A 26,683-nucleotide genomic window follows, 5' to 3' on the forward strand; every position below is an offset into this window, starting at 1 on the left:
CACATATATGCATGATTGAATCACTATGAGAGTTTTTTGACAACCTTAGAACACATATATAAGCATGATTTCATCACTATAAAATTGTTTGACTGTCTTATAACACATATATGCATGATTGAATCATTATGAAAGTTTTTTGACAATCTTAGAACACATATAAGCATGATTTCATCACTATGAATTTTTTTTTACAACCTTAGAATACATATATACATGATTGAATCACTATAAAAGTTTTTTAACTATCTTATAACACATATATGCATGATTGAATCACTATGAACGTTTTTTGGCAACCTTAGAACACATATATAAGCATGATTTCATCACTATGAAAGTTTTTTGACAACCTTAGAACACATATATGCATGATTGAATCACTATGAAAGTATTTTGACTGTCTTATGACACATATATGCATGATTGAATCACTATGAAAGTTTTTTGACAACCTTAGAACACATATATAAGTACGATTTCATCACTATGAAATTGTTTGACTACCTTATGACACATATATAAGCATGATTTCAGCACTATGAAAGTTTTTTGACAACCTTCTAACACATATGAGTTTGATTTCATAACTATGAAAGTTTTCTTACAGCCTTATAATACATATGTGCATGATTGAATCACTATGAAAGTTTTTTTGCAATCTTAGAACACATATATAAGCACGATTTGATCACTATAAAATTGTTTGACTGCCTTATAACACATATATAAGCATGATTTCATCACTATAAAAGTTTTTTGACAACCTTATAACACATATGAGCATGATTTTATCACTATGAAAGTTTTTTGACTGCCTTAGAACACATATATGCATGATTTAATTACTATGAAAGTTTTTTGACAACCTTAGAACATATATATAAGCATGATGTCATAACTATGAAATTATTTGATTGCCTTATAACACATATATGCATGATTAAATCACTATGAAAGTTTTTTGACAACCATAGAACACATATATAAGCATGATTTCATCACTATAAAATTGTTTGATTGCCTTATAACACATATATGCATGATTGAATCACTATAAAAGTTTTTTGACAATCTTAGAACACATATATAAGCATGATTTGATCACTATGAAATTGTTTGACTGCCTTATAACACATATATAAGCATGATTTCATCACTATGAAAGTTTTTTGACAACCTTATAACACATAAGCATGATTTCATCACTATGAAAGTTTTTTGACTGCCTTATAACACATATATGCATGATTGAATAACTATGAAAGTTTTTTGACAACCTTAGAACACATATATAAGCATGATTTCATCACTATGAAATTGTTTGACTGCCTAATAACACATATATGCATGATTGAATCACTATGAAAGTTTTTTGACTGCCTTATAACACATATATGCATGATTGAATCACTATGAAAGTTTTTTTACAACTTTAGAACACATATATGCATGATTGAATCACTATGAAAGTTTTTTGACAGCCTTAGAACACATATATGCATGATTGAATCACTATAAAAAATTTTGACTGCCTTATAACACATATATGCATGATTGAATCACTATGAAAGTTTTTTGACAACCTTAGAACACATATAAGCATGATTTCATCACTATGAAAGTTTTTTACTGCTTTATAACACATATATGAATGATTGTGATACATAACACATTTATTTGACAGCCTTATAAACCATATATGCATGCTTGAATCCCTATGACATTTTTTTGACAACCTTAGAACACATATCTGCATGATTGAATCACTATAAATTTTTTTTATCAGCCTTAGAACACATATCTGAATTCTGTTAATGTCCTTCACTTTATTGCTAGCCTATGTGCCATTCATCCATGTTACTTTGATTGCCTTAGATTAGGTGCATTGCATATAATTTATTTTATTATATTTTGTTTATCAATACTAACCTTTCGGTTCTCTTGTAGGATGCTAGAGATAATCAGCGTAGAGGAGCTGATGAAGGAGCAAATTGAGACAATGAAGATGGTGATGCTCCGAATCTTGGCGATGATTAGATTCATGTGTTAAATTTGTTGCACCTTCTTGTTGTTTCGAACGAAACTCCTTGTATATGTTCACTTGTAAATAATTAAAACTTGGCGAGGATTATAGTGGATCGATAATTTTTTTCTTGTAACTTGTGTTAAATTTGTTTCACCTGCTTTGTATATGTATTTTTTATGTGTATTTTGTTTTTTATACATAGGTTATATAAATTGTATAACGAGAAATTTTTTCTCGATATTTATATTTCAAACAAAAATTTTAATTTTAATTTTAATTTTTTTAAATTTGCAATGGATTAGCGACGGATATTTCATCGCTAATATCCATCATGAATTTAGCGACATATTAGGAATGGATATTTATCTGTCTCAAAAACTGAATCAGCCGATGTTTTGTGGTGGAATGTAATCCATCGCAAATTCTTCGATAAATTGGCGACAGATTATTGATGGATATGTATCTGTCGCAAAATCAAATCAATCCTTATTTTGTGACAGATCATGACATTCGCTAATCCATCACAAATTAGCGACAGATCAGTTCTGTCACTAATTAGCGACCAAGAAATTACGATAGACTCTATCCATCGCTAATATGTCACCAATCTATCGCTAAATAGTTCAATGATAGATTTGTGATGGATTAGCATCGGATAACGTCTGTCGCTAATCCGCAGAATTTTTATAGTGATCAACATCAAGTTCAGAGGCTTAGGCACCTATGGACAGACAACTCTTATTGGTAATCCTTGCAGGACTCAATTTGAAGCAGAATTATCAAGAAGTCTGGTATGCAAATTCAGGAGCAACCAATCACATTATTGGGGATGAAGGTAAAATTTGAAACTTAATCCCATATTTTGGAAAAGATAGAGTCATCACTAGATATGGTACTCTACACCCCATCAATAGCACTAGAAAAGACTTTGTTCCCATGTCTAATTTTAATCTTCAATTGTCAGATGTATTTTTTGTTCTCAATATTAAAAAGAATCTTGTTTATGTTTAGTTGATGATACTGACTCATGTGTTATTTTCTCTTTTTGTTTATGTGAAGGATCTTCACATGAAGAGGACGTGCGTTTAAGGTCAAAGACAAGAAAATGTGTACTTTAAGGAAGACCCATCAATTTAAGTCAAGAATAAGTTTGTTGAGAAGTTTGAGAGTCGTTCTTTGTTTATATGTCTTGTCAATAAGTTTGAGTCGAATAAGTCAAGTATTTGGCATAGTCGTCTTGCATATATGTGATGTCTTTTACTTCTAGTAATAAAAGAACTTCTAAACTATTTGAAATCGTTGATTCCTGCTCCCAATTTCTCTTATTGTGAAAGCTGATTTTATGTGATCTTTATTGATAATTATTCTCGGTACACTTAGATATATTTTATGAAATACAAACATGAAGTTTTTAATAATTTTAATGCTATGATTTACAATCAATTTTTCATGTCTATTATAAATTTTCAGTATGATGGTAGGGGTGAATATTCTTTGAATGACTTTATTGAATATCTTAAGATAAATGGGATCAATCAGACAATGTCTTATTCCTAGACACGTCAGAAAAATAGACTTGATGAGAGAAAACATAGATACAGTTGAGAGCGCTTTAGCTATGATGAATTAGGGATGTGTTTCCACACATTTATGGACAAAAGCTTTCCACACTGTTGTTCATATCATTAATATGATGTCCATGAAAGTAATTTACGATAAGTCACTATATTATAAGCTATTTGAAAAACTGAGGCTTACAAATGTGTTTGCTATATTCATATTGATGCATCATTAAGAAATAAGTTTGATAAAAAAACATGAGCAGCAACAAGATGACAACTTAAATGATTGCAGCATACAACACCAACTACAGATTTGGTACCACAACCTGACAAGTTTAAAGGTGTGATATACAACCACAAAAATAAAGATGTATCTATATGAATTCACTGCAGCAAAGTGCAGTCAACCAAACTAATTAGGTACAACAAGACACAACCATATTGGTTATGTGCCTCCAAATATAAGAAGATTTGGATGAGTAAGACACCCAGTGGAGAGATGGGTAAGTTATAAAATTTTTAGCACAAATCGTCAAATTTTTTTTACTGTTGTCTCAAAACAAGAACCCAAAACATGCAATCATGCATCGAAGACAAATCGATGGATTGAAGCTACAAATGAAGAGATGAAAGCACTATATCAGTGTCAAACATAGGAGATTGTTACGAGACCTTTTGACAAGAATGTTATGGGGTCAAAGTGGGTATATAAAATTAAATATAAACCAGATTGTGGCGTAGAGATATATAAGGCTCGACTTGTTGCAAAGAGGTTTACCCAAGAACATGGGCTGGATTATGATGAGACTTTTAGTCCAGTAGTAAAAATGGAAATAATACGTATCATTTTGTCTCTTGTTGTTGATAAGTGTTGGATGCCGAGTCAATTGGATGTCAAGAATGTATTTTTGCATAGAGACTTAAAGGAAGAAGTTTACATGGAACAACCTCAGGGATATAGTGAGAAGAAACTCAACCGATATGTGTGCAACAGGGGCGTAGCTAGGGGGGGCAGGACTGGGCTGTAGCCCAGTCCTGCCTCCCCAAACAGTTAAATTTTTTTTTTTTTAAAAGCCCAGTCCTAGCCCTGCCCTGATTCCATATGAAATAGATTTTTATCCATTTTTTAGCCCAGCCCTGACTGCAGAAAATAGTTTGATTTGTCCATATGAAATAGATTTTTATTAATAATTGTAGCCATTTTTATTTTATCTCAAAAAAAAAAAATTTCGGGGCCGCTGCCCCCGAACCCCCGACTATCACACAAATAAATTTTTTTTTGCTACACCCCTGATTGCCCCCCCCCCCCCCCCTCACATGAATCCTAGCTACGCCCCTGGTGTGCAAGCTAAACATGACTATATATGGGCTCAAGCAAGCCTCTCAAAAGTTTCTCCCTTTGAAATTCTAAAATATGGCTTTGCCAGATCACATCTCGATCATTCACTCTTTATGTACAAAGGTAAAGAATGGTTAATTATCTTGCTCATTTATGTGGATGATATCATAGTTGCAGGTAGTTCAGAAGAACACCCTTGAAATTAAAGAAGTTCTGAGTCATAGATTCAAAATGAAAAAATTGAGAAGGCTCAAATATTTTCTGAGAGTGGAGGTCGATAGAAGAAAGGATACACTATTGTGTGATTTACTAAACAAGGCTGACATGAGAGATTGTAAACCTCTACTGACTCCTAGTCCTCTAAATCAAAAGCTTAGTTGCATGAAGGGAAAGTATATAAAGACTCTACTAAGTACAGGAGTATGGTAGGTGTGCTTCAATGCCTCACATTTACTCGATCAAATGTTATTTATACAGTAAATCAAGTATCCAAATATATGCACCGGTCATGTAAAGACGGTTAAGAGAATCCTTAAGTGTTTCAAAGGTACACTTGGAGATGGTCTTTGTTATAAGAAAAGAGATAAAGAATGAAGATGCGCTTAATGTGATGGATGATGGCCTCCTCTGGTCCAGATTGGCAAGTGATCTTGATGAATGAAAGTCAATTTTAAGATAATGTTTTTGTTGAAAGAAACTTAGTCTCATAGAGCAGTAAGAAACAAAAGGCAGACAGTCGCTCTAGTACAAAGGCCAAATATAGAGTCATGGCTGGAGCATCTTCAGAAGTTACATGGATTAGATATTTGTTGAGCGAATTGGATAAAAAAATATAGTGCTAAGTATTGTTCTGTGACAACCAAAGTGCACTTAAAATTTATTTCAATACGGAAGAATAAAACATATTAAAATAGATCAACACTTCACCAAAACAAGATAAAGAATAGTGAAATTGAAACTAGATTCATTGGAAGTGGCTGATTTATTCACAAAGGGGTTGAGCAAGCATCATTTTTTGCTACTAAAAGTCTAGTTAGCCATGATTTTGACTATGTACAACTTGAGAGAGGCTATTGGGATGTGATATATGTTTTAGATTCATATATGGATCCATATTAAATCCAGATCCATTGTAAAAGATGTTATGAGTTATTGTATCTTATCCATCCATTTTACCCCCATTATACGTGTTGTTGTATATTAGAGATTAGGGGCAATATTGTACATTTGCATTTGCAATCAGTTATAGATTCCTAATAATGAAAGAAACCATGCACGTCGATGTTTTTTTGGGGAATTTGCAGCAGCCTCTCCTCTCTATTCTTCTCTTCTTCTCAGTTCTAGGTGGATGATCTCTTATTTACAGTCCCATCACTCAAGAATCACATGGCATAGTGTTATCACTAGAAACATTTGTAATCTTAGACAACTCATTATTGCCTCACGAATCACACGGCATATTGTAATCAAAAGAGACGTTTCTAATCTTGGACCACTCATTCTGCTCTGATTTCTTTTTGCATACATCCAAGTATCGATGTTTATGGTCTCACGAATCACACAACATTAATATGGAGAGAGAGAGAGAGAGAGATTGCCATCTTCAGCAGTACATTTTACATTGACCAGATAGGCAGTGGGACTACTGCAATGTTTGCACTTTGCACTCGATTTAGGCAGAGTACCAGTCTGTCTTCATGTTGCCTAATCCGGTCACACCGTGAAAGACACATTAAGCACATGAATATTAGCTGGACCAAGAACCCGTTGGAGTTGGACATTAATTAAGGTTTACAACTCAACCAAGAGGCCTTGGTATAAAAAAACAGCACTGCTTGGGGGGGCAAACACCTAAAAAGAAGATTATTAGGATATGCTTATCGAAAAAAAAGATTATTAGGATACAAGTTAAAAAAGCATGTATTTTTCATGAGTTTTGAATGAATCACCAATGGTCACCACAAGAGCATACTCCATTGTAGAACCTGTGGAACCTATTGGCATCTCTTACCAGTATTTCTCTCTCCAAGACCCTTGATACCCCCTTCAAGAATTCATGACAGTCTCCACACACCCTTAAATTCTTGAAAACCCTAATGACTTCTCCCATGCAACCAAATCCATGCACAATCCCCAAACCAATAGCTAGCTTCTCACTATGCAACCTTAGGTTTTCTTCCTTGGACTCTACATCCACATCATGTAAAGCAAACCTCACCCCTACAACATAGCCCATTTCCTTGATCTTTCCTGTAATCTCAGTCAAGGCCTCATGGATTTCTTTGATAAGAGGATGTGAGTCATCCCCACCATAGAAGAAATGAACTTCCTTGCCAATCTGTATCCAACTCCAGCCTACCTCTTTTTTCAGCCCCCTTCTCTTCATCACTTCCCTTATCACTTGGCATTCCTCCCATCGGCCGGCCTCAGCGTAGAGGTTGGACAAAGCCACATAATTCACAGGATTCTCACTGTCCAACCTTAGTAAAATTTCCCCAACTTCTTTACCCAAATCCACATCTCCATGAATCCTACATGCTCCAAGGAGTGTCTGCCATATAGCACAACTTGGTTCAACTGGCATGCTGTATATCAAATCCTTTGCTTCATTCAAATGTCCAGCACGGCCGAATAGATCCACCATACATGCATAATGCTCCTGCTTGGCCTCAAAACCAAACTGTTTGGTCAATTTTGTGAAATACACACGGCCTTCTTCCAAGAGCCCAGCATGACTGCAGGCTGAGAGTATGGCTAAGAAAGTTACCTCATCCGGTTGGGTTCCTTGTGCTTCCATTTCATTAAACAGATTGATTGCCTTCTTACCATAGCCATGTTTCCCATAGCCTGTGATCATCACAGTCCATGATACTACATTTCTTTCGGGCATCTCAGTGAATACTCGTTCTGCTTCAGGTATCATGCCACACTTGATATACATATCGGCAATGGAGTTGGATACAGAAACATCTGAACCAGAGGAGTTCTTCATAGCATACCCATGGATTTGCTTCCCCTGCTCTATCAATGCGAAGTCTGCAAACGCTCCAACCAGGCTAGATATCATGAAACTATCTATCTGGATTCCACTTCTTCGCAACTCGCCAAACAACTCCATCGCCTCAACTATCTGTGCTTCTTGAGCATAACCAACAATGATCACTGTCCACGAAATTACATTCTTTTGTGGAATCGCCTCAAAAACACTCCGTGCCTCAGAAAGACACCTGCATTTTACATAGAGATCGATGAGTGCACTAGCCAAAATTGTACTCCTGGATAATCCAAGTGTAATTATAGAAGTATGGATCAGCTTTCCTCTTCCAAGTGAGCCAAGACTGCTACATGCCTTTAAGAGGCTTGATAATGTAAACTCATCGGGTATCTCCCCCTCCTGCATCTTTCTAAATGTTAACAAGGAGCTTCTAAAATTGCCAATATGTACATATCCTGCAATCATGGTATTCCAAGAGATGAGATTTCTCATTGGCATTTTCTCGAACACTTGCACCGCATCCTCAAGCATACCAGACTTAGCATACATATCAATAAGTGCGTTGCCCACAACGGCATACCCTTCAAACCCAGTCTTGACACACTGAACATGTATCTGCATGCCATGAGCAGGAACGCCTAGGAAGCCACAAGCTTTTAGGTTTATCGAAAATGTGAATTCATTTGGTCTGATCCCTGCACCGCCCATATCAGAAAACAAAGAAAGTGAATCCCAAGCCTTACCCTGCTGTAAATACCCATTCATGAAAGCAGTCCAGGAGACTACATTTCTTTCAGGCATTCTAACAAACACTTGGTGTGCAACGTCTGTTCTCCCGCATTTCACGTACATATCCACCAGGGTGTTGTTCATAACAAGGTCAAAGCCATTCCCCATCTTCAGCAATACCGTATGTATTTGCATCCCCTGAGCTAGCAACCTCGACCTTGCACAAGACCTCAGAAGCATCACAAATCTCTTGTACTCTTCGACCATCGCTGCTGATGAGAAACAGTTTCATCCCTTTGGTCAGAGAATTGGAAAATCAGATTGCACCCATATTACAGAAGTGCAGAGGCATTAAGCAACTCAAGCAGACCCATGCCCATATTGTCAAGTTGGGCCTTTCTCAAAGCAACTTCTTGATGACCAAAATGTTGGATTTCTGTGACATCAATGGCAGCACAGACTATGCACTACTGATTTTCAAGCAAGTGCTAAGACCAAACATCTTCTTGTATAATGCCATGCAGAGTTTACAGCAACAACCAATTTTACAATCAAGCTGTTTCAGTCTACAAGCAAATGCTGGCAGATCCACAAAACGAAACACCAATTTTCCCAGATAGATTCAGCTTCCCCTTTGTACTCAAGGCCTCTGCTGGTCTTCTAGACCTTCATCTGGGCCATCAGATTCACACCCATGTCTGCAAATTGGATCTCGAAATGCATTCTTATGTCAAAAACGCTCTCTTAGACATGCATGCAAAATGCGGCAACCCAACAGATGCACAACAAGTGTTTGTTGAAATGCCTGAGAGAGATACTGTCTATCGGAACACCCTATTATATGGTTATGCCAGAATTGGTAAGATGCACAGGGCCAAAGAAGTGTTTGACATAATGCCGGAGAGAACGATTGTCTCTTGGACTGTGATGATATCTGGCTATGTTAGAAGCAACCGTTACCGCGATGCATTGCAGGCGTTTCATCTTATGCAACTCGCTGAATTGAAACCCGACGAGACCAGCATTGTTTCTGTACTACCAGCTTGTGCACAGTTAGGTGCTCTAGATCTAGGAAAGTGGATCCTTGTCTATGCCAATAGGCACAACCTCCTCCACAATACATGCATATGTAATGCGTTGATTGAGATGTATGTAAAATGTGGGAGTGTGGACGAAGCGTGCCAATTGTTTGGTAAAATGCGTGAAAGAGATGTCATCTCATGGAGCGCCATGATTTGCGGCCTTGCACATCATAGCCAAAGTCAAGAAGCCATCAAACTTTTCCGCGAAATGAAGGAAGCTGGGGTGAAACCAAACAATATCACCTTCGTTGGTGTTCTGTCTGCCTGCGTACATGGTGGACTTCTTTATGATGGACTCCAATACTCCGAGTCCATCATTAAAGATCACCACATTAATCCTAGTGTTGAACACTATGGATGTGTGGTCGACCTTCTTGGACGCAAGGGTGGGCTTGATTATGCTCTTGAATTCATACAGGATATGCCAATAGAACCAGATGCAGCCATATGGGGCTCTTTGCTCAGTTCTTGCAGGATTCACTCAAATGTTAGAATTGCTATAACGGCAATGGAGCATCTTATTCAACTTGAACCAGAAGACATGGGGAACCATGTATTGCTATCCAATATTTATGCATCCCAGTGCCGATGGGATGATGTTTCGCGAATGAGAAAATTGATGAAGAGCAAGCAGGTGAAGAAAACACCAGGTTGCAGCTTGATTGAGGTTAAACAATTTGGTTCAGGAGTTCGTATCAGGAGAAGGCTCATATCCACAATCAGAAGAGATTTACAGCATGCTAGATCTATTAGATGAGGAGATAAGGCTAGCAGAAAATATTGTTACATGAATATTTACATCAGACTTATCATGATGATTCTCACAAAAGGAACACTTGAATTCTGGAATTTGTGGTGGTAAAATTCTTCAAAGAATCAAAGGACAAGCGCTTGGCTGCAAAGATAGAACTTCATCAGAATCCAAAATTGTTCTCTTTTTTTTAATGAAAACATATTATAGGTTAGTTAATAAACCTGGATTTTTACACAGTAGTCTTGTGCACATATCCACAGTCTGGATGCAGCTTTGGAAGAACAAGCTGTGAAAATGGTAAGACTTGTAGAGTTGGTGGTATTTTGAAGCAGCTGAAGATCGCATGAAGGAAGATTATTAGAAAGAAACTTTAAGTAGAGTGGGAAAAAAGGTGCCAAAGCGGATATATACCTGACCATTGGTTCTCGCTCTAAAGGGTGGATACCCATTTAAAAGCTCAAAAACAATGGCACCAAGACTCCACATATCAACCTGTAAACAAACAAGTTGATTTTATCATTCAACCAATTAAGAAAATATTTCAATTATAACTGTTACCTTTTCATTGCTGTAATTTAAATTGAAATAATTCAATTACATGCTTTTTATTGAGTAAGCAATGATAAACACATCTAATGGTATAGGTCGAGCAAAAAGTACTTGAAAGTATAATTTTTCAAATGACCTAATGGGACTTAACAAAAAAATGGTAGGACCATCTCTCTCTCTCTCTCTCTCTCTCTCTCTCTATATATATATATATATATATATATATATATATATATATATATATATATATAGAGAGAGAGAGAGAGAGAGAGAGAGAGAGAGAGAGAGAGCTACTATCCACTTTGCTATCTAATTGTCAGCTAATAAGGATTTTGAAGGTTTTTTTCTATCTTTTTTTTAAATCTGACTGTATAGATTGATTTTATAGCAATTGATTCTTGGATCATCTGATTCTTATATGCAGATAGTTTTTATAAAGTTTAAAATGTGACAGTCTAAGATTTTCATAAATATTCAAGGCTTAAAAACTCATATTTTTTTATCAAAAAAACATGATCCAGGTGTCATTCTCTAGTAAGTTGATCATGTTGAACACATCTTTGTGGTTAGATTTAAGAAAAATCAGGTTAGCTAGAAAAGTGGTTAGCAGCTACCACCTTATATATATGGAAAAAGTGGTAGCTACCTACCAGTTTCTAGCTTACCGCTAGCCTATTGTTTTTTTCTATGTTTTCCTTAAATGTGTCCATACAAATGTGTTCTATATGCTTGATTTGATAGGAATTGAATCTTGGATCATCCCACTTCGTCACATCGTGAGGTTTTTATATAATTTAAAAATCAGCATTCTAATATTTTTTCATAAATATTCAAGGGTTAAAATATCATGTTTTATCATAAGAAAAACATGATCCAAGTGTCGTTCCTAGCAAATTGATCTTGTCGAATACATCTTAAGGTCAGATTTGCAAAGAACAACCCAAAAATGTCCGTTCTCTTGCAGTAGGTTGGTGGTAGCTAGAAAAATAGTAGGCAACTACAAACTCAGTTTAAAAAAATAAAAATAAAAAAATCATTAATTATTATAGTCTACTCACATGGGCCTTATAGGAAAAATTGGAATTTTATTGTCTAAAAATATGGAAAGAGAGGATTTGTTGACTTATGTGGGCCTTATTGGAAAAAATGAAAGTTTATTGTCCTGAAAATAAACAAAGAGGGTAGGTTGGTGCTTTCCTTTAAATAGGTAGTTAATTTAGCACCTTTTCAAAAAGTTAAAAATGATAAATCATTCAATTGATACAATTTAGAAAAATTTACAAATACCTGCTCAACTTTTGAGGTATGTACAAATACCCGATCAACTTTTAAAAATTTATAAATAGGCTCTCAAGTTCATAACCCCAACATTGACTATCAAAGAAAAAAATAAAAACATCACATAACTTTAACAACAACTTGTATCAATGTATTAAAAATGAATGAATAAACTCCATTATGTCATGTTGTACATCAGCATCTACAATGACCTTAGGACTTTTTGGGAGTTGAGAGTCAAATATAGTATAAGCATTTGGAAAGGTGAAATCCACTGATTCTTGGAATTGCAAATTGCCACCTCTAGGAGGAGGCGTGGTTGTGTGACCCCCCTTGCACTACATGGCTCACAGTTGTTGGAGGTGTTCGATCCTGGTCACTGAATCTGCTCTCCTCTAAGAAGTGTAGTTACCAATTACACATGAGAGTCCATCTCATGCCCTTTCTAATTTTCAAAAGCTGCCTTCTCAATGCTATTCTCCTATATAATCTTTACAAATTTAAACCCAAATATATAAGGATGCAGTCATAAGTCATGCCCCTTGGTAAAAGGTCACATATTTTGAATTTAATTATATTGGAGGAGTGTGGAGCCTGATTTCTACATTTATATAAAACTCTAATTTTTGCGAATCCAACTTCGTGCTAAGTTGGCAGGAGTTGCAGGAGGCAGTGCCTCCCTGTCCGTAAGGTAGGGGTTGCCCTAGACTCTTGGTATTTAAAGAGGACAATTTGTCTCTTGTAATGTGGTGTGTTTTTTAGAGGAACTTAGTGCGATTATGGACATAGTCAACTCTCGTCGAACCACGTAAAATCCTTTTTCTTCATGTGGTTGATTTCTTTATCTTCTTGTGTTTTGTTTCTTCAATCTATTGATAGTGTGTTGAGTCGTTCTCTTAACAATTGATATCAGAGCCTCAGTTCGAAGGGAAGAGTGTGAGCAATGACGGTAGAAGAAGAAAAGGTGATGATTGACAAGTTCAACAACAAGTACTTCGGTTTCTAAAAGATGCAGATCAAAGATTATCTATATCAAAAGAAGTTGCATCATCCTCTTATTGGAACGAAGTCAGAAAAGATGAGTTAGGAAGATTGGCATATGTTAAACAGATAAGCATTGGGAATTGTTTGATTGACGTAGGCCAAAAACATCACGTTCAACAACAAGAATGAGAAGACCATGACTGGCCTCTTGAAGGTGCTCTTAAATATTTATGAGAAGCCATCAACGTCAAATAAGGTATTTTTAATGTGCCATTTGTTTAATTTAAAGATGGTACAAGGTGCCTCTGTTGCTAGTCATATCAACAAATTCAATGTTATTATGAGTCAGCTGAATTTGATGGCCATCAACTTTGGAGATGAGATTGTAGCATTGATTCTATTGTCCTCACTATCAGTTGTGAGTAGTTCTTCTAGTTCAAACAAGTTAAAGTTAAATGAAGTTTGAGACATGATTCTAAATGAAGATATTGGTAGAAGAGAATAAAGTGAATCCTTGAGTTTTGCCTTGAACATTGAAGGTAAGGGAAGAACAAATTAGCGAGGTCAAAATTGTGGCAAGTTTAAGTCTGCTAGAAGAAGTCAGTTTAAATCTTAAATAAGCAAGAGAGACTTAGTTGTTGAAACTATGGGAAGAAAAGACACCTAAAGAGAGACTGTAGTGAATCTAAGAAACAAAATCATAAATAGAATGAAGAATTTGCCAATGCAACAATAGAGGAAGTTCTTAATGCCCAAATCCTGAGTGTTGACGGCTCCATTGAATATTGGATCTTGGATTCTAGAGCATCCTTTTACTCCACCTCAGAGAAGGTATGAATAATTATATTGCTGAAAACTTTGAAAAGGTTTATCTTGTTGATGATGAACTTTTAGATACTGTGAGAAAGGGTGAAGTTCGAATTAAAATTGGTAATGGCACCTTGTGAAAGTTGCATAATGTTAGACATGTTCCATGCTTAAAGAGAAATCTAATATTTATGGGACAACTTGATGATGAATTATATATTATAACCTTTATAAGATGATCTTGAAAAGTTATCAAAGGTGCTATGATTGTGGCAAGAGGTAACAAGATGGGTACCCTTTATATGATCACGGATATGAGAAATATTGTGGCAGTCACAGATTTGACCTTTAATTCTAAAATCTAACAATGTAGACTTGGGCATATGAGTGAGAAAGAGATGAAGATATTTTTATCAAAAGCGAAATTATCTGACTCAAAGTTTGTGGATGTTGGTCTTTGTGATGACTATATTTTTGAAAAAAAATGTTAGTTTTTTTAAGGCTAGAAGGACACCAAAGACAGGAAAGTTGGAGCTTGTGTATACAAACTTATGAGGTCCTACTCATGTACTATCTATTGAAGGCTCACTCTATTATGTTACCTTCATTGATGACTCTATTCGAAAGGTATGAATTTATGTTTTCAAAAATAAATTTGATATATTCTTTATTTTTAAGAAGTGAAAAATGAGTCGGGAGCAAAAATAAAATGTTTGAGGTTTGATAATGGGAGTGAGTATAATATAAAAGAATCCAAGAAGTTATATGCAGTAAGTGAGATTCAAATGAAAAAAACAATTCCAAGAACACCAAAACTGAATGAAGTTGTTGAATGTATAAATAAAACCTTGAATGAACGATCTAGAAGCATGATGACACATATTGGATTGCCCAAAACGTTTTGGGCTTAAGCAGTGAGCATAACAACTTGATAAATTGAGGGTCTCATGTTCCTTTGGATGGAGAACTATCAAAGGAGGATTGGACAAGCGAAAAGGTAAATATGTTACATTTGAAAGTTTTTTGTTATGTTTTATATATACATGTAGATTATGATGCCAGGGATAAACTTGATCTAAAGTTCATAAAGTATTTTTTCATTGGATATGGTAATGACAAATTTGGATATTGGTTTTAGAATAATCAGAATAGAAATGTCATAAGAAGGAGAGATGCTATATTCAATAGAAATATCTTGTATAAAGATAGATCTGTTGCAAAATTTGACAATGCAAGAAAGGGTGAATAAGTTGAATTGGAGGAGATCTCTAAACATAATATGTCAAAGAGAGTTAAGGGGAATCTTGAAAGCATTATGCCACAACCAGAACCTAGAACACATGTGATTGGGCTGAGAAAATCGTTTAGATTATCTAGATCTACTCAACGATATTCTCTTACTCAACAATATTCTCCTTTGCATTATTTATTGTTGACTAATGGTGGTGAGCAATAATGTTTTAGTGAAGCAATGCATGTTAATGATTCTCTCCAGTAAAAGCTAGCCATGGAAAAATAGATAAGCTCATTGCAAGCAAATTAAATATGAGTATTAACTCAACTACCAAATGGCACTTTATAACAATTGAGTCTATCAAATCAAGGAAGAACATCTATATGCAAGTCTTACTCGGGTGAAGAAGGGTAGCAAAAACTTAGTTGGCATGCTAATTTTGTTTGGGGTACAAAAGTAATATCTTGATTTGATTTATATGAAAATATGAATTTATAATCCTTGATGTAATATGTGTAGCATAACTTATTCACTTTGTAGGTTTGGATATGGGAGCACATATCTATTGGAAGACCCCTTAGATGTGCCTCAGTGCATGAGTTTTCATGTATGGCAATATGGAGTAGGTCACATGAGGGAAAGAATGAAGATGAAGAAAAAGAGAGGGAGGGAAAGGATGAAAGAGGGAAGGGCCATACCATAGGAAGGGCCCTTTGGTGTGCGAAGTTACGCATGTTAACCAAAACTCAAGTGAGTATATATGAAATAAGGGGTTATTGATTTTATAAATAATGTAATATACTTATTTATTAACGACTGAAACTTTATTATGCATGTAACGTGGTGCCCTTATAAAGAAAATGAAGATGATGATGTGGATATGGTATTTATGTGTTAGATCTCACCAAAAAAGGCATATGGTTGTACAACATGAATGAAGTCAAGCAATAAATGGTGAGCCAAGTAGTACTACAGTTTGACTAAGGTCAACTACCATTCAATCACCCTCCCTCTATAAGCAAAAGTGTTTCATGTTGTTTGAAGGATCAATTAAATAATTACTCCACATTATTCCTTAACGAACTGTAAAACTGATACAACAATGAAGATGTCATTTCATACTACTTTGATGTAGGTGTTTGTCTGAGATATGTAGATACTCACAACCAACAGTTGTCTGACAATTCTAGCATCAAGAGGGACGATAAGATAGTAATGCAAATTACATACTTTGATTACCTCATACACTTTTATATTCATAAATTTAGTATCAAACTTATATATATACTTTGTTTACAAATAAAAGAAGGTTGAGCAAATTGGGGCTAGGAGTCTGAAGTATAAAAGGGCTCCAAGTAGAGTGGGAGTTGCAACTAATCTAATGGATGCAAAGGTAGAATTAATAATTAAGAATGTTGAAATCTCTTAACTGCATGCAACTCTGATTAGCTTGAATGAATTACTTACAACAAAGAAAAAACTTTCACGGTCCCAAGAAGAGTTGCTCACTATAAAAGAGAACCTTTTAAAGGCCAACGAAGAGTTGCTCATTACAAAGGAGAAGCTTCTACATTCTTAGAAAGAGTTTCTCTCTATGAAGGATAATGAGTTGCATGACCTTAGAGCATGCGTGCAGGATCTGCAGCATCCACAAGAGTCACAACCCTTAGATTTTTCATCTATGTGATCTTTAAGTTTTAAAGAAACATTAAATGTTTTGTAAATAACATGCATTTTTTATATTATGATTGATATTTATGAATGTATTTGCAGTTACTTATAACATCATAATTTTTTATGATTTTTTATAAAAACATGAGATTTTAGGTAGATAATAGGATTTATATATCATGTTTGAATATATGAACATATATATTGTGTTTGAATGTATGGATGTATTAATAAGGTTTGAAGCAATAAAATGTTTATATTGTGTTTGAATATATGAATTTATTGGTAGGATTTGAAAGAATGAATGTATTGATAGGGTTTTAAAGCATTTTGATAGAAACATAAGATGTATTGGCAAGATTTCACTGAGTGAATGTATCAGTAGGGTTTAAATGAGTGGATGTATTGGTAGAGATTGAATGAGAATGTATTGATAGGGTTTGAATAAATTACCATGTTGGTAGGATTTGGAGGAATGAATGTATTATAAGGACTTTTTATGTATTTTGATAGAACATGAGATTACATGTAAATAACATTTTTTTATATTGCATTTGAATGTATGGATGTATTGGCAGGGTTTAAATGAGTGAATGTATTGGTAGAGTTTGAAAGAGTGAATGTATTGGTAGAGTTTGAAGGATGAATGTATTCACAGTTTTTAGATTGTATTTTTTACAGAAAAATGAGATTTTATATAAATAATAGTTTTTTATATTGTGTTTCAATGATGATATTCTCACATCAGAGTGTAATAACATCAGGACATTCGTGCAACTGATTAAGCTTCCAATTAGATAGTGTACACAATTAGAGTATGCAAACATTAGGACATTTGTGCAATAACTTCTCTCAATTCAATGATGTTTGCATATCTTATAGTGCGAACATCAAGAAATTCATGTTGTAATTTAACCTCTCAATTTAGTGATATTCACATATCTAAGTGTGCGAACATCGAGGCACTCATGCAGTAACTTAACCTTCTAACTTGAAGATGTCCTCATATTAGAGTGTTAGAATATCAGGATATTCACATAGTAACTTAACCTCCAAATTAGGTGATGTTCGCATATGTTCTGATGTTTGCTCACTAAGATATGTGAACATCATTGAATTGGAAGGTTAAGTTACTGCGCGATGTCTTGATGTTTACATTATGATATGCCGACATCATTGAATTAGAAGGTTAATCAATTGTGTGAATGTCTTGATATTCGTATATCAAAGCATGTGAATGTCACTGAATTGGGAGGTTAAACAATTGTGTGAATGTATTTATGTTTTCACACTCTGATATGCAAACGTCATCTAGTTGGGAGGTTAATCAACTACATGAATGTCATGACATTCACATACTATGATGTATGAACATCAGCTAATTGAAAGGTTAACCAATTGTTTGAATGTCTTAATGTTCGTACACTTTGATGTAAGAACATCAACTAATTAGAAGGTTAAGAAATTGCTTGAATGTCCTGATGTTCACACACTCTGATGTACAAACATTATTTAATTAGAAGGTTAATCAACTACACGAATGTCTTGATGTTCGCACTCCATGATATGCGAACATCAACTAATTAAAAGGTTAATCAACAACATGAATATCCCGATGTTTGCACACTCTGATGTGCAACCATCATTATTTAAATACAATATATATTTATCATTCAAACATAGTATAAAAACCTATTATTTACATAAATCTCTTCTTTAAAAAACACAATCTAAAAAATGTCAATGCATTCATTTCTTCAAACATTGTCAATACATTAATTCATTCAAACACTGTCAATACATTCTCTCATTCAAATCTTGCCAATACATTCATAGTATAAAAAACATGTTATTTATATATAATCTCATATTTCTATCAAAATACATTAAAATCCTAACAATAAATTTATTCATTCAAATCCTGCCAACATGTTCACTCATTCAAACTTTGACAATATATTCACTCATTAAAATTCTGCCAATAAATTCATTCATTCAAATCTTGGAAATACATCCATAAAAATCTTATTATTTATATAATAACTCATCTTTATGTAATAAATCATTAGTAATTATAATATTATAAAAGGTATGTTCTAAGTAATTGCCAATACATTTATACATATCAATCACAATATAAAAATATATGTTATTTACAAATCATTTCATGTTTTTCTGTGAATTGAAGTACACAACAATTCATCTCAAAACATTTTATATTTCTTTAAAAGCAACTTTTTCATTATAAGCATTTGGCTCTACCTGATTAGCTGTCCGAGTCATTGTCATGGTTGCCTTCACCTTTTTTTTGCCTCTAGAGTCACTGTCATGGTTGCCTTTATTTTGTTTTTGGCCTTTGGAGTCGCTTTCATGGTTGCCTTCACTTTATTTTTTCCCTATGCTTGCATCATATTCTTCTTCGGTTTCTCGTAGTATCTAGCTATCGTGTAACAATTTTATTGTCAAAAACATGTACATGTACATATTGAGTTAACAATCATATACGAAAATAATTACTCGTTATTTTGTTGAGAAATCCTTTGCACGGTGTTGCCAAATTGCTTTGCAAAATAATATATGTGAAACACAACATTAATTATACCTAATATGAAAAAAACTAAAGGCATTATTGAATAATTTAACAGTTTGTACTATATCTTAGACGTCATTGTCTGCATTCATTATGGTTTTAATGAAATTGTACAGCCTAAACTTCCTTGCATTCATGTCCATCTCCCAAAGAACTCAATGTTGATTATCTCATTTGAGAGTAACTAAGATTTGCAACATAATTCAGGTTAAAGACATATGCATGCACCATATCTAATGTAAATGTAAATGTAAATGTAAATGTAAATGTAAATGTAAATGTAAATGTAAATGTATGTATGCACTATAACAGAGACCCAATACACTATGACTGATACTTTGTCATATTCTATAAAAGGATACTACAAGTTATGGCTCTCAAAGAAAGCATAAACCTCAAATATCTTATCGTGTTCGTCAATCATTTATTGTGAACAATAACGTTAAGAAATTAATTTTTATAAGTCATGAAAAACATATGACTATCACTTTCAGGATTCATCGAGAACCATTTTTCAAGAAAATATATGTATTATTATCACATGGTTGCTCAAGTTGGGCTCCACCAAAATGCACTGAGTGGTACACCAATTTTTTTAGCAATGTTCTATGTCAAGTGTTTCACGCAATATCCAACATGATAATTATGTCATGTGTGAGGGACAACATATAAGATCCTTAGATGCCTATATGAGATAATTGTCAATTATCTTCTCTCTTTGTATGAGTTTTTTCTTCAAACACCCCTGAAATCATGACCATGACTTCTTGGACTCCATATTTGCCATTGTAAATGTTACAAGAAACATCTTACTAGAATGATCAGTATTATACGTTGACAATAATATACTCATATATATATATTTTTTTTAATAATGTGTCATCTACCAATAGAACTAGAGAACACTATTTTAAAATGTCACTGATGCATGGACAAAAGAATAGGAAAAGGTACTTAAATCGATCTTTATTATCAGTCTCAATAGGCCCTAGAGTTCTTGGGTTTGTCTTTATCAAATGATCCAAATAAGCAAGAAGCATCTTATATGACTCTTCATATGTACCATATAACACTTCATATGTTCTCATCCACACCATGTTTGTTTGTAACTAATCTTCACACCTTTCTTGTGATTAATATTATTAATGATTTTTTCTTGGAGTCATTTGTAACTAATCTTCACACCTTTCTCGTGATTAATATTATTAATGATTTTTTTTTGGAGTCATCTTTTTGTTATCATGCAAGTGTTTGTGAATAACACCTGCAATTCACACATAAGAGACTTTTTTCACTCTACGGTTGTCCAATGAACAATCACATATATGCTATCTTTCATATATTTTCACTTGAAAGAATAATGCTCCACACACCTTTCTGCAATAGATCTTCCAAGTATAAACAACCATAGTTTGTGGGTACTTTCTTGTACATGCAATAGTCACTCTATTACTGCATCTCTTTAAAAAATTTATTTTATAGTTATCTCTTATCACATGATCTTTCAAAAATTCACAACAGTGTTTTAGATCAATAAACATTTGGTTGACGATAATGTTTTTATCATTTGGGTTTATTTTTAGCCACTGAAAAGATTCCTCAGTCATTAAGTTTTTTATCATGCAATACGTCAATCATTTTAGATGTTTATGTTTTAATGATTTTCAATTGCTCTTTATTGTATGAGAATCCACTGAACAAGAACCTATATAACCATATCTTATTAGTAGAAAAAAATAATTTTATTATATAATAAATATTCATATAACTTATAAAATATACTAAGGGTTCGACTTTTCAATTATCATTTGTGCATTATTTGCATCTACCATTAATTATCCTATGACATTCGTATCTTGGTTCTTTTCTATTGTTTCAGAATCACTCTCATCCAACATAGTATAGTTATCATCATTGTCCAATTCTCCACTGTCTACATTATTATTGTTATTACTAATTTGTTATTCGAATGCACAAACTAAATCACAAAGCATCATATTTATCTTTTTATTTGCTTGCATGTATGCATCATTCTTGCATTTTTAAATTTCATAATTAACTATAAAAATAACACATATATATCAAGCATAGATTACACAATCTAACAACTTGTACCTAGTTATGTCATCCGCCTTAAAAGGTTGAATGTTATCTACATTATTACAGTGAACATTAATAGCACTGGTTTGCTTATATAGTTGCACATTCTCTGCACACATCCTTTGATCATGTATAATATTAATTATTTATGCAAGTTGTTCATTGCATGCACATACGACATCCATATCCCTAATTGGTTGAGGCAACTGCATGCCCTCTATGTGCATGTTATAAAATTCCATATTGCTAATTGTTTGGGGGAGTTGGATATTTGCCTCATGATTGTCCTCAACATATATTGTCTGATATAAATATACATTCTTCACATATTTTTCAACATCATTTGAAGCATTGCTTCTTTGGTGGCTATTTTGTTCATCAACTGCTACCTGAAGATTACTTCTAACCGCTTATTGTTTAACTTTGTTATGTAGTACGATAAAAATAAATAAGTAAACATCACTACTATATAACATAGAATCTACATCATTATCATTCAAAACGAGTATAATTATTTTATGACTTTTTATGCCTCCAAAATAACTATACTGAAAGTTCATATACTCTTTGACATATCTAGTTTTATGAGACATCAAAGCTATAAATTTCTTAAAGCTACTATTTTTTAACATCGTTATAGATCTCTAATAAGGGTCATTAATGAGACATTAGTGTACTTTAACCCTTTCTAAAGTCAGTATTAATTGTAACAAAATATCATCCACATAGCCTTTATGCATTTGATTAACATAATTGTTTATACCAATTGTGGTTGTTGTCTCACACTGAAAACCAGTTGGTTCAACCTTAACTATTACTCTAATTGAATGTTTGTGCACACTCAACCCTAACCCCATTACCTTGAAAGGAAATAATCATAAACGTACAATCTGGTGTCAAATATTAAATAAAATAAAAAGAAACACATATAAATCATTCATAGCAACAACCAATCATAAATGCTACAAGGCTAACAAATATATATCTATAAAAAAATATTAATCCAATAAGAAAATATATGAAACTTACTTTTTATCCTAAGATTTTGGAGGCCGAAAGACACGAAAGGTTGACCAAAAAGTTATCGTAACCTTATCAGAATGTTGCAAAATGGAATGCTAGGAGACAGAGAAAAGGGTTAGGGTTATAAAGGAAAAAGGGTTGAGTTTCAAATGAGAAACAAAAAAAATAAAAAATGCTAATGACTTTATATATTTATCACAAAGCATGTGAAGGTAAGAACATTCACAAACTAACATTTGCACTTTAAAATAAATTGGCATTGCATTATCAGAAGGTTCACAATACATGTTTGATAATATTAGACACACATTATGGATGTAAGTACAAACTTTATGCAATTTTAGTTAAAAGGGGTTTGCATGGTATATGTACGAAGGTTATGTTGTCTACAAATGTGATACGTGAATGTGCAAGTAGAAAACATGTGAAGGTAAGGACATTCACAATACATATTTGTGAATGTCAAACATGCATTTGCAAATGTGCCTTCAGACTTTATGTGAGTTTTTAGTTAAAGGAGGTTCACGTAGTATTTATGTGAAGGTCATGACATCCGTAAATTTATGATGCAAACCTGTCAAGATCGAATAAAAAAACATGTGAAGTTAGGAACATTCATAATCAATAGATATTTGTGAAGGTTGGTCATACATTTGTGGATGTACGTCCTAACTTTAAGCGAATTTTAAATTAAAGGAGGTTTGCATGACGTCTGCACGAATGTCAGGACTGCTACAAATGTATGAAGTGAACCTGTCGAGCTCAAAATTTTAAATTTTAGAAGGTTTGCATTAGGCTTGCATATTTCAGATCGAATCTCTTGTGTTGGAATTCAAGTTAGTCATGTTTGCAATTGCTTTATGTGAATTTCATCATATTCGTGAAATGTTCATGTGGATCTCCTTTTTATTGAGATGTTGTGACCTTCGAACGGTGTAGGTATCTATCGCACCAATATCATCAGGTTCACTTGTGTGAAGGGTAAACATGTCCTAAAAAATTCTGAAATCAAAATTTTGAGCATGAGAAGGATTTCGGTAAATTGTAAGGCATTTTCAAAATTACACCACTTTACAAGGATAATACAAATATTTTTTATAAATAATAACCATTCATCACCTGGTGTTGGTGACAAGTAATGCCTTAGCAATTGCACAGTGCTTAAATACAAGCAAATAGTCACATAGGGTTGTGATTTAGCTTGTCATCAGTAGGAGGCGCTCTCTGAATAATGTTTCATCTTAATGAGAAAAGCAAAATTATTGGTCTGTGACTCATAAATGACTAGTGCTTAATGCTTATGCTCTTCATCCATGTCTTAGAGCACTTGCTGAAGAGGATCCCTATGACAGGTAATTTTTTATTATTATGGTATCAGTTTTTAGGGTCCATTGTCAATAGCTTGAACTAGAAAGAGAAGAAAACAAAGAAAATCCTATGGAGGGTTTCAACGTTGGCATCATCTCTCTCAAAGATTAATGATGACAAGCATATCTGGTTAAGTTATATCTCATCCATGCATGATAGCAGACAAGCCTGGTATCCTAACCAGTTGGACAGTTACATATAGCTACCAAAATGTTGAGCACCATTGATCTTCTAGATTGATAGCCACAGATGGCTCTCTGATATTTTGCCATTATCAAGATTCTCTATCTTGGTGCTGATAAAATAAGCCCATGTGTCGCTTTCGATCCCAAAAGCTATGGGACATCAGATGATTAGTCTTACCACTACATTGGATAAGGCTGTCCACAAAAGTAGGATAACTACTAGGCCGTTTGGGTATCATGTGTAACATTCAATATCACTGTATATTCTTAGGTAACCTCATCCATTATTAGAACAGATCAAATTAGATAGCTGGATGGTTACATCGCACTATCATAGCCGAGGGTTTCAGGTTTCGAATCCGACATTGGTTATCCTTCAGTGTGCCTATTTATATAAAAAAAAAAATTTAAAACACTATTCCTGTAAAGCACATGATGTATCAAGGGACTTGTAGAAATTCGTCTAGATCTAATTATTTTTATATTTAAATTATCATTTGAATTATATGAGTTGTATTTGGATCTTTGTTTGGTTTGAATGGATTCAATTTAGATATTATATTTGTATTCGGTCTATATTTAGAAATTAGAGCTTTTAGGACTCCTCATAAACAGAGGGTCGAAAATAGAGCTGGTAAATGAGTCGAATAAATTGACCCTAGGCTGTTCAAGAACTCATTTTTTGTGAGCTGAGATTGAGTGGATTCGATTACAGAAATAAATGCATTGCTTCAAAGCTGGAAGCAATAGGCTTTGAACCCTATACCTACCGAGCCAAGCTCAAACAAAATCATTGACAGAAAAAATGTTATTTCAAAGTTGGAAGCTACAAAATTTGAACTTATAAAATATGTTTATTTCAATTGCTTGCAAGCCAAACACTTCAACTTTTTTTCTTTTATGCTACATTAGGTGATAAAATTATACAGAATATATTTATTACTCTGTACGAACCAAGCTACTTGTTCATGTTCAGCTTACCAAGCCCATTTAAGGAGGTTGAACTAGCTCCTACAATCCAACCAGGAGCCAAACTGCAAGCGACTCATCTTGCTTTCTAGCCCCTGTGAAGGGGAGGGCTATAAAGAGGTTTAATTGCATTATAATCACATTATTTGCTTTCTTTTTTACCTTAATTTTCTCTAGATTTTTGTTTAGTTAAATATGCCAGCCATTGATCATTGTTCGTAGGGTAAATCGTGCATGACCCCACTTTGAGGTCCTGCATCGGCACACCTTAAAGATCCCTTAGCTCTAAAGTTGAGATATAAGGGTGTAATGTCGAACCCCTTAACATCAAAAGTGGTTGAACATTTATCTACGTTTAGCAGCAATAGCAACCGCCACTAAAGGGTATTTTTTGCATTTCAAGCGCACCCGCCAACGGTGGAGGAAAACCTCGTCCACTATTAGTCCCATCACTATATATATATATATATATATATATATATATATATATATATATATATATATATATATAGCAAACTTCATGAAAGACGATAGAATCCTGAAAGGTGAATCATGTATCCCTCCATCTTTATTCTTAAATTTGGAATAGCTTTGATGTCCTCTGCATCAAGAAGATCACAAATGTTGTTTCTATTAAACGTACCCAAGATGGCAATCTCCAACTGTACTACTACTAGTAATAGTCAACAATAGAAATGACCAAGTTCATGATCCTTGTCACCTTTTCTAATGGTACCGACGTCCACCTAATCCGATAAGGCCTGAACCAAGGGCACCCAAACAAAGCAAGAAAAGAAGTTCACCTTTTGGGAAGTAACAAATATACCCATATCTTTCTTTTTCCCTGTAAAACTGACGTAGGAGCGAGAAGAAAATGCACAAAAAGATGCATGATAAATTGAGTCATTGTCTGGAAAAGCAAAGATGTGCAAAGGTCAGCACCTTTCTGTTTGTCAGTGCCATCATTGAGCAATACTAAATTCTCACATGGCTTTCTTTTGGATCTCAAATATCTGCATAGTGGACCACCAAGCCTTTTTTTTATGTGCAATAATTAAGTGTTCACTTTGCCTCTTCTTATTCTTGCTTTATTCTCTCCTAATCATAAAAGTCTCTCTCTCTCTCTCTCTCTCTCTCTCTCTCTCTCTCTCTCTCTCTATATATATATATATATATATATATATATATATATATATATATATATATATATATATATATATATATATATATATATATATATATATGAGTAATGCTACCGAGCACCGGGAGTCACTTACAAGAAATCATTAGGTTGTATCTTCTTAATTAAACCTTATGGATATATATTTGATAAGAATCATGCTTTGGATCATGTTTTTTGGATTTCAAATAAAATTTTTTAAGTCATGAAATTTTGATACATTAAAAGCTATAGATTTTTGAAGTTCTTAAAAAA

At 33.8% G+C, this 26,683-nt stretch overlaps 1 protein-coding gene and 1 pseudogene across 1 annotated transcript; one reads left to right on the forward strand and one right to left on the reverse strand.

Annotated features, from left to right (window-relative positions):
• Positions 1–6,875: 6,875 nt before the first annotated feature.
• Positions 6,876–8,942, reverse strand: LOC149847159 (Tetratricopeptide repeat (TPR)-like superfamily protein). Its single transcript, XM_089998322.1, has one exon. The coding sequence runs from the start codon at positions 8,919–8,921 to the stop codon at positions 6,876–6,878; it is 2,046 nt and encodes a 681-aa protein (XP_089854448.1). The 5' UTR covers positions 8,922–8,942.
• Positions 8,943–9,167: 225 nt separating this feature from the next.
• LOC149847160 (pentatricopeptide repeat-containing protein At2g20540 pseudogene) lies at positions 9,168–10,493 on the forward strand (annotated as a pseudogene).
• Positions 10,494–26,683: the final 16,190 nt, after the last annotated feature.

This window comes from Nuphar pumila, chromosome 2 (genome assembly GCF_984573655.1).
Source record: "Nuphar pumila chromosome 2, dmNupPumi1.hap1.1, whole genome shotgun sequence".
NCBI lineage: Eukaryota > Viridiplantae > Streptophyta > Magnoliopsida > Nymphaeales > Nymphaeaceae > Nuphar > Nuphar pumila.